The 23,227-nt window shown below is 43.4% G+C and overlaps 1 protein-coding gene across 1 annotated transcript in view; it reads left to right on the top strand.

Moving 5' to 3' along the window:
- The window catches only part of IL18RAP (interleukin 18 receptor accessory protein), a 26,169-nt gene extending 2,948 nt beyond the window's left edge, over positions 1 to 23,221 (top strand). Inside the window, exons 2-10 of the mRNA XM_006737411.3 lie at positions 740 to 1,040; positions 1,137 to 1,326; positions 9,776 to 9,926; positions 13,985 to 14,050; positions 15,727 to 15,850; positions 17,674 to 17,825; positions 18,929 to 19,066; positions 21,893 to 22,066; positions 22,793 to 23,221. Coding sequence (XP_006737474.2) covers positions 740 to 1,040; positions 1,137 to 1,326; positions 9,776 to 9,926; positions 13,985 to 14,050; positions 15,727 to 15,850; positions 17,674 to 17,825; positions 18,929 to 19,066; positions 21,893 to 22,066; positions 22,793 to 23,208 — 1,712 coding nt within the window. The 3' untranslated portion in view covers positions 23,209 to 23,221. The remainder of the gene's footprint in view (positions 1 to 739; positions 1,041 to 1,136; positions 1,327 to 9,775; positions 9,927 to 13,984; positions 14,051 to 15,726; positions 15,851 to 17,673; positions 17,826 to 18,928; positions 19,067 to 21,892; positions 22,067 to 22,792) is intronic.
- Positions 23,222 to 23,227: the final 6 nt, after the last annotated feature.

Genomic DNA, 23,227 nt, shown 5'->3' with positions numbered 1-23,227 from the left:
TTTTTTTTTAAAGATTTTTTTTATTTATTTATTTTGAGAGAGAGAATGAGAGACAGAGAGCATGAGAGGGAGGAGGGTCAGAGGGAGAAGCAGACTCCCTGCCGAGCAGGGAGCCCGATGCGGGACTCGATCCCGGGACTCCAGGATCATGACCTGAGCCGAAGGCAGTCGCTTAACCAACTGAGCCACCCAGGCGCCCAACTTGTTTATTTTTTTAAAGATTTTATTTATTTATTTGGGAGAGAGAGAGAGAGATCATGGGCGGGGGGGGAGGGGTGGAGGGACAAGAAGACTCCCTGCTGAATGGGGAGCCCGATGTGGGGCTCGATCCCAGGACCCTGAGATCATGACCTGAGCTGAAGGCAGACGCTTAAACGACTGAGCTACCCAGGCACCCAACACTTTTTAATTTTTTTTTTATTTTTTATTTTTTAAAGATTTTATTTATTTATTTGCGAGAGAGAGAATGAGAGACAGAGAGCATGAGAGGGGGGAGGGTCAGAGGGAGAAGCAGACTCCCCGCCGAGCAGGGAGCCCGATGCGGGACTCGATCCCGGGACTCCAGGATCATGACCTGAGCCGAAGGCAGTCGCTTAACCAACTGAGCCACCCAGGCGCCCCCCAACACTTTTTTATTTGGTTGCTTGTGCTTTAGATGTCATGTCCAAAAACTCATTGCCAAGGGAGAGTTTCATCTTCTAATGCATCTCTCTGTTGCTTTGTTTCTTGTGGTTTTCAGATTGCTTCACCAAGAAACTGCTTTGGGAATATTCTTCAATGAGTGAGCAGTTTGTCTTATTTTGTGGCTTAACGGAGTCGTGCCACAGAAGTCAACTCTCACCAACCCAAGGCTCTGAAAACTTGCCCTACAGTGGTCATAAGGACTTACCTGATGTCCAGTGGTACTTACAACCTCAAAATGGAGATCCATTACGGGAAATAACTAACAACTCTGCTCACATCATCCAGAAGAGCACCCTACACTTTTTGACTACAGGAATACATAATGCTGGGTCATATATCTGTAGACCCAGGATTAGGTATGTCCCAAGTGCATTCTTATATGAAAACATTCCCAAATCCTATATTACCTGGATATAACATCTATGTTCACAGGACCTTGTTAACTCTCCTAGGAGCCCTCGGGATGAGGCCTGTTGTGTCAAGACCATCTTAGAAGTTAAGCCTAAGACAAATCTATCCTGTATACCAAATAACTCTGTATCACATGAGCAATACCTTCTTCTTGGTAGCATTGACTATATTCATTGCCCTAGCTTCAACTGCCAAACTGATGCACAAAGTCCAAATGTGACCTGGTACCAGGTAAGAATGACTTCTCCAAAACTGATGTGAAGTATGGTTTTTATGGTAACATCCTATAGGGGCTTTATAGAAACGTGGGTTTGAGAATCTGAGGCCTAGAGCTTCGCAAATACTGACCTTGTGCCTCTAAAGAAGACCTGACCTTCTAAAGTGGTCTTTCTCCCAGGGAGCCACAGGGTGTGATATTGCAAGTAGGAGAACCGTCTTTTTGATCAGTGCTAGCAAAATTTCTAAAAGTTAAGTGCATTACATATGAAGTAAGACATAAACTTACGAACATCCGCTAGTGCAGAAGACCAGCTGAATTCATTTCTATTGTCTTTGGAAAGCAATGGGCACTATTAGGGGGAAGGGAGACACCAACATATGAGGCCTGGAGGGTTTATGAGCAAAATAAGAGACTGGAATGCTTTCCAAAGAGAGCACATCTGGGAGGACATTTATGGCAAACATAGGTGGCCTAGGTGACAGGTATCCTGCACAGATGAGAGCGGGGCGGGGGGCGGGAAGTCAGTAAAGAGGAAAGGGGGTGGGGGCAAGGAAGAGGCAAATTTCCTAATGATTTTGAGTTATGAACCACATGTGAGTAAGCTTCATAACAAAAACACTTCACATTGCCATGGCGTCTTACAGTTTTTCAAAGTGCTAACAGATATATAAATGCCACATAAACATCTCCTTCAACATAGCCCCATGGTAGTTGACCTCTGGGCGGTGGAAACAAAATAGAACTTAAATTGCCTCCTACACTTGTAATACTTGTTGGAAGTCCAATACTTTGCCATAAAAAGTCATGTAAAACGTTAAATTCGACTTCAAACCATGTTTGTTGATATGAAAATATCATTTTAAATTGCCACTGATCAGTCATGCAAGTGGCCCAAAGCTAGCTGGTGGCTCTGCACAGTCCAAGACTCAGCAATCAGAGAGCCGTGGTGGTCCAACCACTGTGGTGTGATAAGCCATTTCCTCACTTGATTCCCTTGACGCTTGGTGACAATGGGTAGACGGGAGTTATCGTGTCCGCTATAGAAATAAGTGTACAGAGAGAACAAGTGACGAGATGTGCTGTAGGTCTCACATTTGTATTTTAAAGTGACACTGAAAAAATGCTGGCCTCAATAAAATCCTAACTTAAGAAACACATTAATTTCATAACCTCTAAAATGAGGTTAGCCAGAAAAGCCCATGATTTCTGTTCATTATTTTCAGTTCCCTTTTTTTTATTAAAGATTTTACTTATTTATTTGACAGAGAGAGAGAGAGGGTACAAACAGGGACAAGGGCAGAGGGAGTGGGAGAGGCAGACTCCCTGCTGAGCAGGGAGACCCACACGGGACTCGATCCCAGGACCCTGGGATCATGACCTGAGCCAAAGGTAGATGCTTAATGACTGAACCACCCAGGCGCCCTTATTTTCAGTTCTCTTAAGAACAAAACTTCCCTTGGTTCAAAAATATTTGTGGTCTGGGATGACAGATATCCTGCTATGTCAACGGAGGCTGTTCTTAGGCCAGTAAGGCAGGCTTGCCCCCAGCCATTTCAGATCAAAATGCATTTAAATTTTCAATGATTATATCCCTGAAATGAAGGCTATTTTCACGCTCAGGTAAACAGAAGCCACACAATAGTTGTCAGCTTTCTGCATATATATTGCTCTTGTAAACTAAACCCTAACAGTGTATGACATTCACAGAAGGAGGCTCTGGGGTCTTGACTGCAAAGGTCAGCCTGTTTTTAGTGGTGAATAAGCATCTGTCCTAAAAGTGGGCAAACAATGGCTCTTGTTAAAATTGTACTTTCGGGGCACCTGGGTGGCTCAGTCGTTAAGCGTCTGCCTTCGGCTCAGGTCATGATCCCGGGGTCCTGGGATCGAGCCCCGCATCGGGCTCCCTGCTCGGCGGGAAGTCTGCTTCTCCCTCTCCCACTCCCCCTGCTTGTGTTCCCTCTCTTGCTGTCTCTCTCTCTGTCAAATAAATAAATAAAATCTTTAAAAATAAATAAATAAATAAAATAAAATTGTACTTTCTAGGGGCGCCTGGGTGGCTCAGTCAGTTAAGCATCTGCCTTCGGCTCAGGTCATGATCCCAGGGTCCTGAGATCGAGCCCCGCATCGGGCTCCCTGCTCAGCAGGGAGTCTGCCTCTCCCTCTTCCTTTGCCCCTCCCCCATCTCATACTCTCTCGCTCACTCTCTCTCTCAAGTAAATAAATATTAAAAAATAAAATAAAATTGTACTTTCTGATGCAGACTTGGATAGGTTATCATTCAAGTTATGTTTCCCAATTGCATGTATGTGTGCACGTGCATATACACACACCTGCACGCACACATATATGCACACATACATGCGTGCAGTAACCTGAGAAGTCACAGACCTCACGGAAGGTGTGTATCACTAGAAGTCGTGACATTAGGCAGCAAATAATACACAGTGGTCTCCGGTACTCGAGTGGTGGGTGGGTCACGCCTAAGCCATCTCAGAATAGACGGCAGAGGCTAACACTGGCTAAGCAAATGTTATCGTATTCAGATGAAACTCCCGACCAGGGACTCCTCTGCTGGATGTATAGAATATCCCACTGAAATAAATCCAGGGGCTCGAGGCTCTGGGGGCTTTTGGAAGATTTTTAATAGACACGTCAAAAAAATTTAGGCCTGGAGATTCTTATTTATTTATTTATTTATTTTTATTATGTTGTGTTAATTACATCATTAGTTTTTGATGTAGTGTTCCATGATTCATTGTTTGCGTATAACACCCAGTGCTCCATGCAGAGGCTTGGAGATTTTTATTTGAAATATTAAATGGCCAAGAAGTCAGAATTAGAGTGAATTATCTGTTCTTTACTCAAAGAACATTTTCTCCATATTTCGCCAATTTCTAAAAATATAATAAAGAAATAGCCTACACAGACTTTTAAATAAATGAGAATTACAGGGACACCTGGGTGGTTCAGGCGGTTGGGTGTCTGCATTTGGCTCAGGTCATGATCCCAGGGTCCTGGGATCGAGTCCCGCATCGGGCTCCTTGCTGGGCGGGGACCCTGCTTCTCCCTCTGCCTGCCGTTCCCCCTGCTTGTGCTTTCTCTGTCTCTGTCTCTCTCGCGTGCTGACAAATAATTAAATGAAATCTTTAAAAAATAAATAAATAAATAAATAAATGAGAATTACATTTAATGAGAGGGCGTTTTACGTTCTTTCGCTAAGCAAACCTTTGACATGGCAAAATTATAACAGGGCAGCGGGAGAGGTCCTTCCACAATGGCATTGAGACACAGTTATCAGCGACACTGCTGTGACCTCTTGTCAGTTAGATTTGTGCCCCAAGCAACCTTTCCACTGGTGGCTTAAGACAGTCTCATGCATATGCCACACTCACTGACCATGATGCTGACGTGGCTGGTGCATCTCCTGTGAGCCCTGCGTTCCATGGAATGTATGCACTCAGACCTGCCGCTTCTCCTTCGCATTTCTTTGTGGCCTACTTCTCTCACGGTCAATAGTACTGTCTGGCATTCTGTGAGCCTAGTGACCCAGACACCTGGTGAGTTGGTGAGACTGGCTCAACCAAAGATCAATGTGGTTCCAAGTACAGAAGAAGGAAAGATCATTTCAATTTGATTTCTGAAAAACATTCTCAAGGTCGGTACATTGGCGCATTCGGTTGTTCTCACTGAGCAATTTCAGAGTGCTCATAATCCTGCACAACTTCCTAATGTCTGTACAATGCTATAACCCACATGTTGCCTAACCAATAGTGAAAACAGAGAAACTGTTTTCTTCCTTGTTCTGAGCAGTATATCAATGCGGTCTATGATTGCATCAGCTTTGGCGCGGCTCCATTATGTGGTTGATTCATTCTTAGTTGGTAGGTAGAGGTTTTTTCGTTTGTTTCTTTTTGTTTGTTTGTTTGTTTTCACAAGAACAGTGATCAAGCCAATTCAGTTTTTGCTAATAGAGTAGAATTTGTAACCCACATTCATGGTGTTACATTTATTCTAATTAAATTCTGATTTTTGTTGGTTTTAGCTCATCATTCTACACATCAAGAGGTTGGAATTGATTTTGAAATCCACCATATTAAGCCATCCACTCCCAGACTTGTGTGACTTGAGGATGAGATGCAGGCATGATAGGTCTTAGCAAAAATATTGAACAGCCTGGCATTGAACTGCCAGTTCTCTCAGCTATTGACTCTAGCATGATCCCATGATCCCTTAATCCACAACTTGGGGAGTATTACTGCTCAATTAACTTAAAAAGGGCACCCAAATGGTGACTCATTCAGCCCAGGTATATCTATTTTACTTAACAAAGACCTCATCAACATGTTTTCCCAATGACTCACTACAGTGAAGACAGAACATCTACTGTATTCCTGTATTCCTCTGAGCCTCTTGTCTATTCATTTTATCATACATTTTCTTTTTTAAGGGCTCATAAGTCATCTGTCCAATAATCCATTCAAGACTTTGGCTAAAGATGAACATCTAGCTCATCGGTCTATATTTTTCATAATGTACCCTTTTCCACTTAGAAGATAAATACGAGGGGCACCTGGGTGGCTCAGGCATTAAGCGTCTGCCTTCAGCTCAGGTCATGATCCCAGGGTCCTGGGATCAAGCCCCGCATCGGGCTTCCTGCTCGGCGGGAAGACTGCTTCTCCCTCTCCCACTGCCCGTTTGTGTTCTCTCTCTCGCTGTGTCTCTGTCAAATAAATAAATAAAATCTTTAAAAAAAAAAAGAAGATAAATACGAGTGCAAAATTTATGTTTAAGTAGAATGTGGTCGGTTGATGATTAGAGTAAGAGACAGAAGCTGCAGGAAAAGGCAGATGGGCAACAGAAAACAGAGGCACAAGGGGCACATTCTGTGAATGGTGAGTGGCTCAACATGGTGGGATTGGAGAGTTCCTGAGAGGTTTTAGGGTTAGGGCTGAAAACAAAGGCTGTAAGTTGGTTATGTGGTATGGTTATTGGGGGTCCCTATTGATATGATTGAACTTTACAAGTGTGAATCCTGATCCAGGGAACTAGCTGTGGGGACAGAAAGGAGTTGGTGGATGGTAGTGATATCTTCAAGGAATAAAATACAAGATGAAATACTTTGGGGGACATAAAAGAGATGACTCCTGTTTTGGGTCTTTCTGGCTCAAATATGTTCACAACATTTAGCAAGTTGAGAAAGTAAAAGTGAATTCGATGAGGGATGATAAGAGCTCACATACACAGATCTGGACATAATGTGTCATTAAAACAGACATGGAAATGTCAAGTCCATCAGGGAGGGCAGGGCTTAAGATGTCCATGTTAGGAGTCCTCCCAGACTAGGTAACAAAAGCCCTGGGAGGAGCTCCACTGTGTCTTGGCTGGTAGTATTAGAGCTTGATGACAATAGAGGGTAGTATTTCAATAACTGCTCCTCCTAGAATACATTTTCTTTGTTCTTCTTGCTGCACACATTCCTTTAAAAGTCCCATTTTAGTGTTTTCCTCTTTTCTGCATATCTCTGTTCTGTCTAGGACTTACTGACATTATTCATACAGGTTCACATTGAGATGTTCCTCCTTCCATATTTTGTTCAAGACTGTTTCACAGCTGAGCAAAACAGCCCCGTTAGCACCTCGCTTTCCTACTGGAATCATTTGCAATCATCTTACCAGAATGGGTTTCCCATCATTCTTTATACAAATGCCCTCTCCCTTACCTCTTTTCTTTGATGTTTCCTTTTAGTTCCATCTATTAAGTCTTAAGAATACATATGAAGTCATACCTTTTTAATTTTTATTTAAGATTTCATTTATTTGAGAGACAGAGAGAGAGCACATGAGCAGGGGCAGGAGGAGGGGCTGAGGGAGGGGCTGAGGGAGAGGGAGAAGCAGACTCCCTGCTGAGCAGGGGGCCTGACTCGAGACTCGATCCCAGAACCCTGAGATCATGACCTGAGCCGAAGGCAGATGCTTAACCAACTGAGCCACCCAGGCGGCCCCATACTTATGTTTTTATGAAAAAAAATCAAGTCCACTTTGTTTTGACCCATCCTCACTGTGGCTCAACTGAGGTCTCAGTCATGACTCTCCGTCCTCTCCCCATTACTTTCTTGGGTGATTCATGACACACTTCTGCTTCAATTTCTGCTCTTTGTATGTGATTATTGTATTCTCTAGAGTTTTATCTCTGAATTTTACCCCATGCTCTGACTCTTCTTTTGAAGGGTCCTTGACCCTTGAGATCAGCTGATTGATATTTAACATTGTCTGCCCCACTTATTTGCCTTCTTCTACTTTCTGCCTGTGGCTGCCCCTCTCTGACCTGCTCTGACCCTCCCCTTAGGCTCCTTGCCAACCTACTGGAAGTCCCTTCTTGGGCCACAGGAACCACACCAGAGACTTGGAGTAGGGGAATCCCTGCTCCTATGAGTTAGCATGGGAAGTAGAAGGGAAATTCTCAATGAGAACATGAAGCTCAAGAGTCAGAAAAATTCACGTTGACCCTCGGTCCTCTCAGTTGCTAGCTCTGTGATACAGGGCAACACATGAACTCCAAAACCTCAGTCTTTTTGTAGAGTCTGTGCAATCCAATTCAGAGAATCCTTTGAGTGAATCATATGGGATAATACATGAGAAAGAATTTTATAATCTGTATAGGTAAAAAATACTTATTATTTTGTTATTTTTGTTACTTATCTCTTTGTTTTTGACTGCTGTGGTGAGAGATGCACTGAGGGCTATTTGTTGGAGATTGGAAGGCCATGTGCTACATGGAAGTTAGGGGCTACAGAATTATTGGTACAGTGAAACTCAACCATTCAACAGATATTTATCGAGCCCTTACTATGTCCTAGCCCCTAGTGATACAAAGGTGATTACATGAGTCTTAGGCTTCAAAACTTTTCAATTATGCATACTTTATTCACTCATCATTTACAAAGAGCTTGCTCTTGCTGGCTTGCTTGCCATATACTAGAGACACAAAGACCAAGTCCATCTACGCACGCCAGCCTCTTCACCGTGGCCTTATTTCCTATATCCATGCTCCATTTCAGAGGTTTCCAGGATGGAACTTACCTTCAATGGAGTGATTCCTACATATTACTCAAGACTCTGATTAGCCTGGAGGGAGCATCCCTGCTTCCTGTGAACCGAGCCAAGGCTGCCCAAGTGCATCAGACTGGCTTACTGCTTGGGGCCTGCCTTCTTAGACTGAGCACTCTCTCAGTCTCAGAAGGGAGTCATGACTCCATATCCTCTGATGGGAGGGATCTGTGTTTATTTCTGCCAGTGTGTCTAGGAGCAGCTATGTGTCTTGGCACAATGGCTGTCTCAACAACAACATAGAAAGAGGTAACTGTATACATAAATTACGATCAGAGGGCTCTGGGCAATCGTGGAGGTCTGGGAGCATGCAGGGACTGGTTTTGCTGGGAGAGTGCCTGGTCACTCCCTCTGTGAGAGTTACCTCTTGAGTTGGAGTTAAAGACTGAGCTGCAGCCTACCCAGTGGTGGGGAAAGTAGTGGGAGAGATGTACGGACACATGGATAGAGAAAGAACATGGTTATTTAGGGAATGGCACGTGGGTGGAGAGGCAGTAGCAGGAAATGAGAGCAGGAAGGAATGGTAAGTTCAGCCAGGGGAGAACTTTAGACCTTAGCATCCATGATGGATATCCTAAATAAGGGAGAGAAGTGCTCGTTATTGCATTTTAGTTTCCACTTGAGTTTGTGTCTTCCATGAGTTCATTGTTTCTCACTCATTAGTCATTCTTTGTCATATCTATGTACACCTGTTTAGTTGTTTACTTAATATTTTTTAAAGATTTTATTTATTTATTTATTTGACAGAGAGAGAACACAAGCAGGGGGAGTGGGAGAGGGAGAAGCGGGCTTCCCGCTGAGCAGGGAGCCCGATGCGGGGCTCGATCCCAGGACCCTGGGATCATGACCTGAGCCAAAGGCAGATGCTTAACTGACTGAGCCACCAAGGCACCCTTTACTTAATATTTTTAATTTAAATTTCACCTTTTTTGAGTTGAATTTATTTAGAGACAAAACTTTATATTAGCCCCATACACACAAAAAACCTGTGCCAATTTCCATAAATATAAATATACATGGTTTTAAAAATTTCATTGAGATATCAGCTCCTTAAAGCACTATGAGTTTTCTAGAATAGTCTCAGAGGCCTGAGTCATGCTTTGGGAAATACGAGGCTAAACAACTCTTTGTGGATCAGTCAGATTTGGTGCCTCGATCTCAACAGATAATGTCATTGTATTTGAAAATGCCCCTCATGAACAAATCAGAATCTTACAAATACAATTTCTGGACAGAAGCTCTTCATAGCTTGTGTGATGCTCTCATTTGTGAAGTTTTTCTGTTGTTATGACTAGTAGTAATAACAATTTTCTGGTTAAAGAAGGTTATTTATTTTTCTTGTCCCTTGGATTAGAATGGAAAGCTACTCCTTAAAGAAAAGAGCAACTCAATCCTAGTGGATGAAGTTTTCGAAGAACAGGATGGCACGTACGTATGTGATTACACTGAGTCGGATAACACAAGTGAGTGGACAGTCAGAGCTGTTGTTCAAGTGACAACCATTGGTAAGTGAGATTTTTGTTTCCAGATCTGGGATTTGAAGCCCCATTACCCAATTAAAGTTACCTTCCTTTGGCTTAGTCCTGGCTTCCTTTTTGAAAAAAAAAAAAAAAAAAGATAGTCATGTGAAGCCTTAAAAGCACAAAGACGTTAATTTCCCATTAACCTGGATTCCATCCCTGGGAAAGGCCTAGTTCCGGATCATATTCAAATTGTCGCAAGTTGGGTTTTCCCTGCATTGATCAATCCCTGGTTTGTTTTTGTAATAAGTTAAAAAATTATATGAAATATTTCACACACAGCAATAAATGACACCATGAACCTATCTCCAGCTTTAATACATGTTAATGTCTTTCCACATGCTTAAAATCTTGCTTTTTCTTTAAAGAAACGAAACATTGCAGGGACAGCTTGAGGCCTATGCTCCTATCTCTTCCTGCTCCTTCCCTTCTCAGCAATAGTCCAATCTTGTAGCTTATCTTCTTTCATTTATGTCTTTATGCTTTTCTACAAACATATGTAGACATTAATAAAATAGAACATTGTTTTATGTTATAAAATGTGTTTTGTGTTAAAAACCCATGGTATTATTCTAAGGTATCGTTTTGCCAATTTACACCCCCCTCAGCAAGGAACAGATTCCCATTATTCCCAAATAATGTTTGGTGTCATCAGGCTTTTTGATTGGTGTCAAGTGAGATCTCTCTCCCTCTCTTTCTTTTTTTAAGTCCCGATTTACATTTCCATGAGTACAAATGCAGTTTAATATCTTGTTATATGTTTATTGGTCTGTTGGGTTTACTCTTCTATGATCTGTCTATTTTTGGCCCAATCTTTCCATTGGGTCGTTCTTACTAGATTTACAAGTGCCCACATGAATAAATTGTACGCTGTAATTAATTTAAGCATGGCTTTTGTCAAAACACAACAGGGTTGGTCATTCATGCTTTGTATTAAAGAGCTACAGAACGGTTGACTTAGCTCTTAGTAAATACATTGATTATTTTTACCTCCTCTTCTTTTAGTGTAAATACAAATTACATTAAACACCCTGAGGCCAAGTTAACCACTTCTGCCTCCTTCCTGGATCTCAGCAATTTACATTTATATTAGATTGTTCCTTGGAGGAGAAGTTAGAATGCAAGTATCCCACTTGTACCCCTTGCCCCCTCCACGGTATGTCAGGCATGATAACTCAGCCCATCAAATTTTCAGGGGCAGAATCTGCTTTTCTCTTTCTCCCAAGGGATGCCTTATAAAATCTGTTACCTCTCTTTTAATCAAGCATTCCTGTCTTCCTCACTCACTCATTCATTCTTTCATATATTCATTTTTACACAGATATTCGTTGCATATCTAATACATGTCGGGCACTGGGATTAGTGGTAAGGCTGTAAGAATGAGCTCCTGGAAACTTTCTGTGGCCACCCAGAACTTCCCACTTTGTGGGGTACACAGGCCATCATAATACATTTCGATGAGTGGCGAGAAAGGGGACATGTGGGAGGTCCACCAAACCCAAATCCAAACCTGGACACACCATGTCCAAGTGAGAACTGAGGGGTGAGCCCAAACCAGGGCAATGAAGGTGGTCAAGATGCCATTCCAGGCAGAGGGAGCAGCACCGTCAATGTCTGGGAGATGAGAGAGGGCATGCACAGTCCAGGAAGAAAAAGAAGGTCCATTGAGAGTGAATGTCTGGAAGCAGGACTGACATCACACTGTTTTAGCGCCTTCGAACTTTATTTAAGGAACAGTGGGGAGCTATTGAGGGTTCTAAGTAGGAGAGTGTCATGAATAGATTTGTATTTGAGATAGATCATTACATCTGCTGTGTAGAAAATGGATTTGGGGGGAGCAAGAATGGAGAGAGCAATTGCTGATGGTAGCCTGAACTAGGAGCTGCAGTGGGGATGGACAGAAGTGGACAGACTCAGGAAATATGGAGGGAGTACATCCGAAAGGATCTGGGAACTGGCGGTGAGGAAGAGGGAAAAGGAGGGATCCAGGACAAGAGAGTTGGGTTTTAGGTGGACTTTCTGTTAGATACTGATGGAAGATAGCATCGCATGGCATAGATAAGAGCTGACATAGGGCACAAAAGGGGGAGCACAGCAGGTTTGATGTATATTCTTAAAAGATGCCCCTGGTTGCTCACTGCCTAGACTTAGCAAAGGTGATGAGAAACAGCTTTATTTGTGTATCAACAGAACGTGATGATGGATTTAATGTGTGAAGAGGGAAATGAAGGATGTTTTTGTTTTCTGGCAAAAAAATGTTTTTGTTAACGTGGTCAATGGTGACACCATTTCATGAAACAAGAAAAGGCTGAAAAAGAAGAGGTCTAAGGAAGAAATGAAGGATTGGGTTTGAAAGGACTTTTAATGATCCAAATCACAATGACAAGGAGGAATTTGGATAAACCAGTCTGGAGATGTTAGGGCTGGAGATGAAAGGTGAAGGTGGTCAACATGGTATCTAAAGCAAAGGGACTGCATGAGGTCACCTAGGGAGTGAGTATAGAGAGAAGAGGGTCTGGAACTGAGGTCTGGAGCACTACAATACTTGAAGAAGTTAGGAGGAAAAGGAGGATCCCCAGAGGGGGTAGAGCAAGGGTGTGGGAACAGAGGGAAACTGTCCCAGGGCAAGTGACTAAAGTATCTCCGGGCAGAGGGAGTGATGCTTGAGAACTCATCATTGGTTTTGGGAAGATGGCAGACATTATTTACATAAGCGTTTGAGAACTCATCATTGGGTTTGGGAAGACGGCAGTCATTATTTACATACGCGAGTGGGTACCGGTAGAAGGGTGGGGAGAAGACCTGTAAAGGAAGTGAAATTGATGACGTGGGGGAGAGATCATTTCAAGGTTCAAGAGCTTTTGTAGGGAAGAAGCCTAGAGAGTGAACAGCACCACAGCAGAGAACAAGGAAGAAAACTGATATTCACAAGAAGCACAGAGAAAGCGGGGCCCCCAAACACATCGGGAAGTGAGCAGAGAGGCAGAAGGTGAACAAGAGAGTAGGGGAGCAGGGAACCAAAAGACAAGAGGGTTCCAAGAGATGGTGCCTGACAGTGTCCAAGGCTGTAGGGAAATAAAGCTGAAGAAAAACTCAGTTGTGCCCAGTGGATTTAGGTGCCAGGAGGTCACTGGGGTCTTTAGACAAAGCAGTGTCTGTGGAGTGATGGGGGCAGGACTCGAACTACAAGGAAAGTGAGAGAATGGAGATGAGCATATAGGACTGTTTCAAGAATGTGGCTGCGAAGGAAGGAGAATGAGTGCAGCAAGGAAGTGAGGTGCAGGGATTTTTCTCTCTTTTAAGATGGAGAGACTGAGCATGGGTAAGTGCCAGTGGGAAGAAGTGGGGTGGGGGGAGCGGAGAGGAGAGAGAGAGAGAAAGAGAAAGAGAGAGAGAGAGGGAAATATACAGGGGAGAGATGGAATCTTTGAGGGAAGGAGGTCCCTGAGAAGTAAGAGGACAATGTCCAGAGCAGAGGCGATGAATTTCCCTTTATCAGGAGATGGGACATAGTCAGGAGGAAGTTTGACCACGGAGCCCTATTTGACAGTTCGGGGCAGGAAGTTGAGCGATAAACGAGTAATGGAGGGCCGGACTCACCTTTATTTTGAAATAAACCACGATCTTAGTGATGGACGGGGTGGACTCCAGTCTGGCTGATGTGGGCATTTTCTCAGGTGTGTTCTTCTTCTGGATTACTCAGCCAGATGGGGCTAAAAAGCAATCTTGTAGGAGAAGACAGGAATGGGGGCTCAGGTCTGCAGTGGTTGAGCAGGGCTGGTGCAGAAGAAAATGCACCCAGGTGGATAAGGGTTTATCAGGGACTAATGTTTTGCTAGCACCTACGACCTGATATCATGGTCATTTTTGGAGGCTTGTTTTTCACATGGAAACCTAAGTTCCTAGCTTTATAGAATATGAATCAAAATTGAAGAGAAAGCTCCAAAGCATTGAGATCAAAGTGCCCCTTTGTACACACATCTTCAGCAAGCAGGCTTTCAGATTTCCCAATGCACATAATAATTTCTATTTTCATCTTTTAGTGAAAGACACTAATCACAAACCAGATATTCTGGATCCCATCGAGGACACATTGGAAGTAGAACTTGGTAAGGTGGGTTGTGTTATCACCCTTGAATGACATTGTGCTTCTGGGAGTAAGTCTAAGTGTGATATAAAGAAAAGAACCTCGGGATTTTTTTTTTTAAGTATTTTATTTATTTGTCAGAGAGAGAGAGAGAGCACAAGCAGGGGGAGCAGCAGACAGAAGGATAAGCAGGCTCCCTGCTGAGCAGGGAGCCCGATGCGGGGCTCGATCCCAGGACCCTGGGATCATGACCTGAGCCAAAGGCAGACGCTTAACGACTGAGTCGCCCAGGCATCCCAAAGCTTGGGATTTTAAGTCAAACAGAATTGAGTGTGAATCTTAGCTCAGCCACTGGCTACTTTTGTGATCTTAAGATCATAAGTTATTTATTCTTTCTTAGCTTCAGTTACTTATTCTTTCTAAGCTTCAGGTTTTAAATCTGTAAACAGACAGAAGAAAACTGACCTCATCTGGATGCATCGAGAAATGTAGGATAACGTTTGTTAGGTGGCTGGTGCAGTGGACATGATCAATAGATTTTAGATTCTTCCTTACTCATCACAGAAATAGCTGGTTATGTATATTAGGTCCATTGGTGAAGTCCGTAAATTTAACCAATTTACCAACATGAATAGCATGAATCTTTGCAAACATGGTGTTTGGTGTGGTCTTTAAGATAATTGTAGAGGAACTACATCCCCTGCTCAAGCAACTCATATTCCCAACTAGTGTCTTTTGGGTAGAGCTGCAGAGTGACTTTCCTCTTGGTCTCCTTGTATTTTGTCAACTTCAATAACATCTACATTTTCCCACACAGTAAAATAAGAACTGCTCTATTTAAAACCAAGTGCTGGTTGTTCCAATAAAATAAGTGCTCCTTTAAATGCTAAAATATTTATAATTACAGAAATGTCAAAATAGATACTATGGTAAAAGACCGCTAGATGGCGGTATCAGTGTGTCCTGATTACGGAAATAGAATTTGCAAAACCAGCAGCATCACAAGAATGCAAGGAAGGAGGAAAGGAAAAAAAAAATTAATAATTCAAAAATAGCCAAGCTACATATGGTTTCAGTGAATTTTAAAGAATTACAGGACAGAGGGACATGATTAAGGTGCAAAGATGATTTTTTTAAAGGTGAAAATTTGAGTTTGAGGCAGAGTATATCTGGATACCCCTTATGGAAAAAATGGTAGAAAGAGGACAGTGTGATAATTTGCATCCCCACAGTAGTGCGTTCCTCAGGAAACTGCTGAATATCTAAATAATTTCTTCTTTAAACTACATTAGAGTAACCTCACAATTTTAATTTAATATGCAAATATTGGTCAGCAGTAAAATGTTCTTTATTGACACACCTTGTACTCAACAGCAGCGTTGGAAGAGCAGGCTGGTCACTGAGGGGACTCCTCATTTTCCTGGTGTCTATCCTCAAACCACATCAGAATTCTTAGTGCTATGACCATATAGTCGCAGGTTTGAGATATAAGCATTGCCCACTGGAGACAAACAGACCTGGTCTTACTTGTTTCCAGATGAGAGACAGCTAGATGTTCGGTTATTTTCTGGCACACCTGTTTTTTACCTGCAAACGTGATGGCAGTCATGAACGGTCTTGGCGGGGGGGAGTCTTCCTCCTGCATAGGACAAAGTGTTCTCACGGACTTCCTATCTTCTGTGTCGCCTTCATTTTCAGGAAAGCCTTTAACTCTAAACTGCACAGCACGATTTGGCTACCAAAAGAACTTTATGCCTGTAGTAAAATGGTACATTAAAGATTCTGACCAGGAGTGGGAATTCCCAACATCTGAAGAGATCGGGTAAGAAGGAAATTAGCAGACAATATTCTTTGCCACCCACACTAAATGCTTTCACCTTTGGAAACCTTAAAAATGTACACCCAGAGGCGAGCCAACAGGCCCAGTTCACAGTGTGGCCACTAGCGCCAACTAGCGGTGACAAGAAGAGCATGGAAATGCAAAGGGCAAGTTCATTTTAAACAGCCCTTTCTGACAGGCCATAAAATATTTAAGTTGTTGTGAAGCTCAGTTTGTATCAACAGTTTGATGGGGCTGCTTTAAACATCAAGCTGACAAGCAGACAGGCATACCGACCCAGGCTGCCTGAATAGAAGTAGCACGTCCAACTAACGGGAAAGAATGGTTACCCTCCCAACCCCATTTTTCCCAGTGCCATCCATTTAGAGTAGTGGTGAGTTCAGGGTTCCAAATCTTCAGTCATGAACAATCTGGAATGCACCCAGAGGAAAACGCACATTAATGAGTCTAACCAAAAATATGTGAAGCGATGAATAGTTGAAGCAATCCAAATGGAAAAGGAGATGCCGAGGTGACCTATCTGTCTTGAAGTCCTTGGAAGCGATTACGTTTTATGGAAACTAGACTTAGTTTGTTCCCCTCTGGAGCACAGAACCCCGATTAGTGGACAGAATTTACTGGGAAGACATTTTAGCTCAAGAGAAAGGAAAACTCTAGCTATTCAGAGCTAACCAATGCCTCATGAAGCTGGACTCTGGTCCCTGGAAGGATTAAGGGTTTGGATCCAATTGGTCAGGGCTGTCACTAAGAAATAGAGTTCCTTGTTTTTCCAAAATCTGTTCCAAAGTAATAGTCTATGTATTAAGCTCTTCCTTCTGATTCTTAAAACATTTCCATGAACAAATGTACTATCTTGAAAAGTACGCATTACTACAAAAAGAACAAATTTTGATAACAGTAATAGAATTTAGCAAGAACTTCTAAGACAAGGGAAGTCACACAAGCCCTTGGGTTCGAATCTCTGTTTTCCACCTGTTGGCAATGTGACCCTTGACCCCTGCAAGACATCCCACCACCTGTAATCTATGGACACTTATGTCCACTTTGCAAGGTCCCTGTAGGGAGCTGATTCTGTAGAGGTGACATGCTCGTCACCTCTTATAGGAGGGAAGCATTCAGTGAATATGAGTTGGTATTGTAGGCTCCAAGCAACACGGCCTAAAACACCATCCATCTAAATAATATTCCTTCATGTAAAGACAGACTGTAGATCGGCAACTTTAGAGAACCCAAATAGTGAATAAATACTGAGACTTACAACTCGCTGGATGGGGCAGAATGGCATAGGGCCAGGATTCAGGCTGTCACTTCCAAGCAGAGTGACCTTGGACTGCCACCTACCTTCTGTGCCTGGTCTGCGTTGCTGGCCAAGTCAGGATGATCATACTCTTACCTCTTAGGGACTCCTGTGAGGTGAGGCATGCAGGAGACTCCATAGTCCACAGTAGGTGTTCAAAAGAGTGAGCACAGATACATGGTAAGCCCTTGGTGGAAGTGAGCCACTAGTCAATATTATTCTTAAATTATTGTTATTGTCTGTTTTCAAGGGGAATGCTTAGAGTAATGAAGGCAGATGAGACTCACCATAAATTAAATTCTGGTGTAAATGCATAAAATGATGCCTAGCAGATTCAATAATCAAAAAATGGGCCCCCATCATAAGATGGTCAATCTCAACTTCTTCTGGACACTCCCCTAGCTCTTCTGAAAGCTTAACTGTTGGCTGCTAATATGAATTCCAAATACTGCAAAAGGTGGTCAGTGCATGCTACTGACTGAGTAAAGTATTCATTCTTCTTTCCTAGTGTTAAATCCACCAAAAAGGATAAAGTCATTGCCCGCGTTATCCACTTGAAAGAAGTTACTCAGAGGGAGCTTCGCAGGAAGCTTATTTGCTTTGCCCAGAACTCCATCGGGAACACTACCCAGTCCATCCAACTGAAAGAAAAAAAAGGAGGTAAGCCTGGAATGTTGCCACATCATGCACACAACTGCTTTTATCTTTCCTTAAGAATTGTAATGATGATGATAGCAATTAACATTTGTTAGATGCCGGACACTATGCACTTTGCTTGTATTAAACCATTTAATACTTTGACCAAGGGCACATCACTATTAAGTTTCATATCAGTGATCCAGAACTGGTCCTCTTAACTAATACCCTGTGTATGGGTGCTGTGTTGGATAAGCCATTCATTCATTCATTCACTCACTCATTTATTCATCCTACAAATACCTAAAGGGCATGTCCTGTGTAACAGGTATTGTGCTAGGACCTAGCTTCTTTTTAGGGTTTTCTTTTCCTGGCTTCTCAATCCAGAGAACATGATGGTCGGGTATTGCAGAATGGAGACAAGAGTCCTCTTGCTCATTGCTCAGGGTGGTACGTGTAATATCACAGATCACAGCCTTTTAAAGGTGGAGTGGAAATTCCTGGTAAAGAATAGTTTTGAAATTTCTTTAAGAAGACACTCAATGATGAGCTTGATATCATTCATTCAATTAATAAGTGATTACAAGAACAAGCAAGTTTTGAATGCTACTGAGGCTTACGTGAGACAAAATTTGTGCTTGGCCATAGTGGATGCTCTGTAATGGGGCTCCTGTCAGGAGAGGTGTGTGGAAGGTCTCATGTGTTAGGTACCGTGGAGGGTACAAAACCAAGCCACGCATTGCTCCTGGCCTCAGGAAGTTTAGACTTTACTGGTGATGATAGTGCATGAAAATAATTTATAATATACAATGAGAGGGATGCAAATGGGTGGTGTGGAGGTTTATGGGGGAAAAATAACTAAAAGTGGCCATGATCAGTTTCCCTGACCACCCCAATCAGGAATGGCCGGTTCCCGTGAACTGTCTCCAATTCATTGTCAGACAGTTCCCACAAGACGTAATTGTATGTATTTCCAGATTCAAGAGAATACTTCCAAGAGAAGTGCTTTTGATAAAAATAATAGGGTCCGAAAAGGTGCTGGGTGGGCCCACAGCGTTGGTTGGACTGTGGTCTTGTCCCAGGAAAGCTGTCTGTGCATTTGCTCATGGCTGCCATCTTTCCCCCAGCATTGTTCATATACATCCTACTTGGCACCGTCATGACCCTGGCAGGCGTGCTGATGGTAGCTGTTCTGCTCTACATGTACCGGATTGAGATAGTCCTGCTGTACCGAACCTACTGGAGCAAGGATGAGACGCTCGGGGGTAAGGTGACCCCCAACTTGCCTCTGAATTTTCCTCTCAGAACTGACTTCGAGGAAGAAACTCAAGAAGTGGGTGTTCCCTGTTGGAGAAAGTCATGGCCCTCAGCCTTTGAGACCTTCTTCCAGGTCTGGTGGCTTCACACCTGGGAGAGCTGGGAGCAAGTGGATAAACAACTTTTTTTCAGTCCATTTACCAGGAATCTTGCTGACCGACGATGCTGTTGTAGATACAGCATGTTGGGCTCGAACATAATCTTGCTGTTCACCAACCTAACGCAATATGACAAATGACATAATGTCTCCTTAGTTTCCTCTCCTGTAAAATGGGATTGTAATCACAATCACAACGAATGCTCTGAGGACTCACTGAGTTAGGACATATTAATCATTTAGTACAGCATCTAGCACGTAGTAAACACTCAGTAGAAGCCAACTGCTATTATCTCTTGAGTACTGAGGGCATGCGAGTCAGGTGTATTAGCTGCTTCAACTGTCACAGCGATCCTGCAAGCCTGGCAGAGGGACATGAAGTCATGGGCCCAAAACTGAACTGCAAGATAGTGCTAGAATTGAGGATTTGGACCCAGGCGGTTTGGCTTAGAGCCCCCATAAGCTATTACCTCGGTTAGTCTCATCTATAAAACGAGGGGCTTTGAAGATGGTGGCAGTGTTTGAAAAGTGTTGAAATTCTATAAAATCCAAGTACTATTACAATGAATGAAGTTATCTGCCCACTTCCGCGGGAGATGGGATCATAGTGCTTATTGGTGTTTGCTTCTTTAGAATAGAAGAGCTGGTTTGAGTGTTTTTCTAGCCCCGGAGGTCCCTAAGATGAGAAAGTTTGCAGTTTTGCTTGGAGAGGGCAGGATCCCTTCTGCTGGATTCCGGGGCTAATTACTTCCCACGCCAGTGCTTGCCCCACACTGGGAACACAGTGAGGAGCTGTCAGATCTATAGGAAAAGGACAAGTCAATCGTATCTTTCTTTAGACTAATAATTGAGAATTCATGCAAGCAGTCCTTAAGCCAAGAGTGTTTTTTTAGACTTATTTCTTTAAATTAGCTTCTTAGCTTTTACGAGTTGAGCAAGTTATTTAACCAATGTCATAATCATTCCCCTAGATGACTTATGCTTTTTTATTTTTTTATTGAAATGATATTTATCTTAAGATTCTAGAGCTTGGGGGCGCCTGGGTGGCTCAGGCGGTTAAGCGACTGCCTTCGGCTCAGGTCATGATCCTGGAGTCCCTGGATCGATTCCCGCATCGGGCTCCCTGCTCGGCGGGGAGTCTGCTTCTCCCTCTGACCCTCCCCGCTCTCATGTGCTCTCTCTCTCTCTCATTCTGTCTCAAATAAATAAATAAAATCTTTATTAAAAAAAAAAAAGATTCTAGAGCTTGTACAGACGAGCCAATCAACCGTGAAACTTTTAAATCGCTCTTTTTACTTTGCACAGACAGTAACCTGATGAGGAGGCAGAACCTGGTTTTAAAGCACAGTGATTCGGTGCCCTTCTGTGGCCAATCTAGTGTTTTATAGCAAAATGCCTGTTTCCTGTGAAGTTAATGCTGAATATCCAAAATTTTGGAGAGACATAGACGGGCGGAGTTGCAAAGGACCTAGGAGAGTTCTAATACTCCCACTGGCTAATTTTATTACCAGAGAAATTTAATGTTTCCAGATTATAGAAAAAGCCAAGCTCGCTGGAGTTTCACAGGGATATGGAAGGAATGGAGGTGACTAGGGTGTGTGTCACACATTTAAACCACATAGCCCTTCCCTGCTGGCCATGCCCCACGAGCCTCCTCCTTCCCACCGGGGCAGTGAGGAACTTTGCACATGAGCCTCCCGGGCCTCGATTCTTCGGCATCCCCCTTTCTTTTCTCCTGGACCTCCCCTGCTCCCTCTTCTTTTTTCTACTGCTGGCATTTCCATCCACCAGGGCCTCTCCTTATGTCCATGTTCAGCAACTGTAGTGCCAATTGCATTAGCCCCCTGGGCTCTTGCTTGCTATTGTAACACTGCTATTTGCCAGTCATTGTGCAAAGGACTGGAATATGACTCGGGTATGTCCGGATGCCAATGTCCATGAGTTAACTTTTGAGATTCTCTCTCTGTCTTGGTTGGCTAGTTATGTAGCGCATCCCAGTACTCAATGTGCATTTGTAATCATCCGCTCAACAGAGGCACATGAGACTTTACGAATAGCCTGAGATGAGCTTCATAAATATGATTTCCCATCCAGAAAGCAGGGGAAAAAGATATTTATCTTGTGAGCCTGCTGTGAGCCAGACACCACGCACTTTTTATACATTGTATCACGCAACCCTGAAAACTGTCCACCAGGGGGTTCTTATTACAGCATTTTACACATGGCGATTCTAATATAGGTACATGCGCCGTCAACTTTATCCTCTGCAAGGTGCTGGGTCTTGGCAGTGCTTTGCTCTCTGGATGTTACCACGCTTTGACGGAAAAGACTCTTCTTCGATGTGTAACGCAGGAGATAGCAACAGCGCAGTGCAAAGAAAACTCAGAGGAACCCCCGGGTACGTGTGATTTAATCACAGAAGTCATAGCTGTTTGATCTGACCTCAGTGAAAAGGCAGGAGTGCGTCATAAATTAGAATTTGAATCCGGTTGGACGGTCGACACCACTTAGCAGTGTGATTCTGAAATGGACACAGCTGCTGCTTTTTATTGTTAAATCAATGCAGTAAGGAGCCCAACACTTAATTCTTGCCCATATGTCGTAGGATACAAGGCCCATGTATGTAAAACATATGTAAATGGTTGACTTTTTTTTTTTTATCGTTTCTCTTCCTCAGATAAAAAGGTATTTGATGCTTTCGTATCCTATGCGAAACGGAGCTCTTTTGAGAGTGAGGCCGCTTTATCTCCGAGTGAGGAATACCTGGCTCTGAATCTATTCCCTGAAGTTTTGGAAAACAAATACGGATACAACTTGTGTTTGCTCGAAAGAGATGTGGCCCCCGGAGGAGGTAGGTCCTGCATGCCAAGAGAAGATCTAGAACAAAAAGGACAGTTGAATACAAGCACTCTCTGGGCTTTCCCGTCATTCCTTCTGTTGGGATATACCTCTTCTGGAAAGTTCCATGAGCTTAGAATATGTTGGACCACAGCACAGGAGAATATGTGCTGCAGAGACATGTTCTGTCATCCAAAAAAAAAAAAAAATCCATCTTCAGAAAAGAATTATTAGGCCCTAGGCAGGCCTTCCTGAACAAAGATAGGATTCCTGGCTCCTCCGTAGGAAGTCATCTCTGTCATCCCAAACAGGTGGCCCCACCCCTCAGCATTGGATAAGGCCGGGCACAATGGCCACTCATCAAATGTGCAGATCTCATTCCGTCCCCCCCTTCCCCTGCCCCAGGCACCCCACCAGGGAGCCTGGGGCATTCCATGCCCCCCTGTTATCCCAGCCTGCCTTGTGCCAACAAGCTGGGCTCCTAGAGGAATTGAGAGTTTGAGGACACAGAACACAAAGAGAGGAATGTGAAGTTGGGAGTCACCGGACATCAGAGTATATCTTCACCTGTCAGGAGCGTTGATACAGCAAAAGTGGCATAGCGAACATGCTTCCCTTCCTCCTTCCCCAAGAGTGCCTTTGCAAGGAACCCTCTGGGTAGATCTGGGAGATTCGGAGATTCGGGGTTATTGAGACTCCAGGTTTAGCAATAACAGTTCCTTAAATTCTTTATTTCCAGTGTATGCCGAAGACATTGTGAACGTGATTAAGAAAAGTCGAAGAGGAATATTTATCCTGAGCCCCAACTATGTCAATGGACCTAGTATCTTTGAACTACAAGCTGCAGTGAATCTGGCCTTGGATGATCAAACACTGAAACTAATTTTAATTAAGTTCTGTTCCTTCCAAGAGCCAGAGTCTCTACCTCATCTTGTGAAAAGAGCTCTCCGGGTTTTGCCCACAGTCACTTGGAGAAACTTAAAATCAGTCCCTCCCAATTCCAGGTTCTGGACTCAGATGCGCTACCATATGCCAGTGAAAACCTCTAAAGAATTGCGGTGGAACCATCTCAGAAGTATCCCCGAATTGTTTCACTGGAAACGACTCAGTAAAACAGAAACCACTGGGAGGAGCTCCCAGCCTAGGGAACGGTGAAGCGGACCCTGAACCACCT

The sequence above is a fragment of the Leptonychotes weddellii genome, chromosome 10 (genome assembly GCF_054177405.1).
Source record: "Leptonychotes weddellii isolate Sample4059 chromosome 10, ASM5417740v2, whole genome shotgun sequence".
Classification (NCBI taxonomy): Eukaryota; Metazoa; Chordata; class Mammalia; order Carnivora; family Phocidae; genus Leptonychotes; species Leptonychotes weddellii.
Note: the sequence above shows the minus strand (reverse complement) of the source record. Positions and strands in the feature narration are given on the sequence as shown.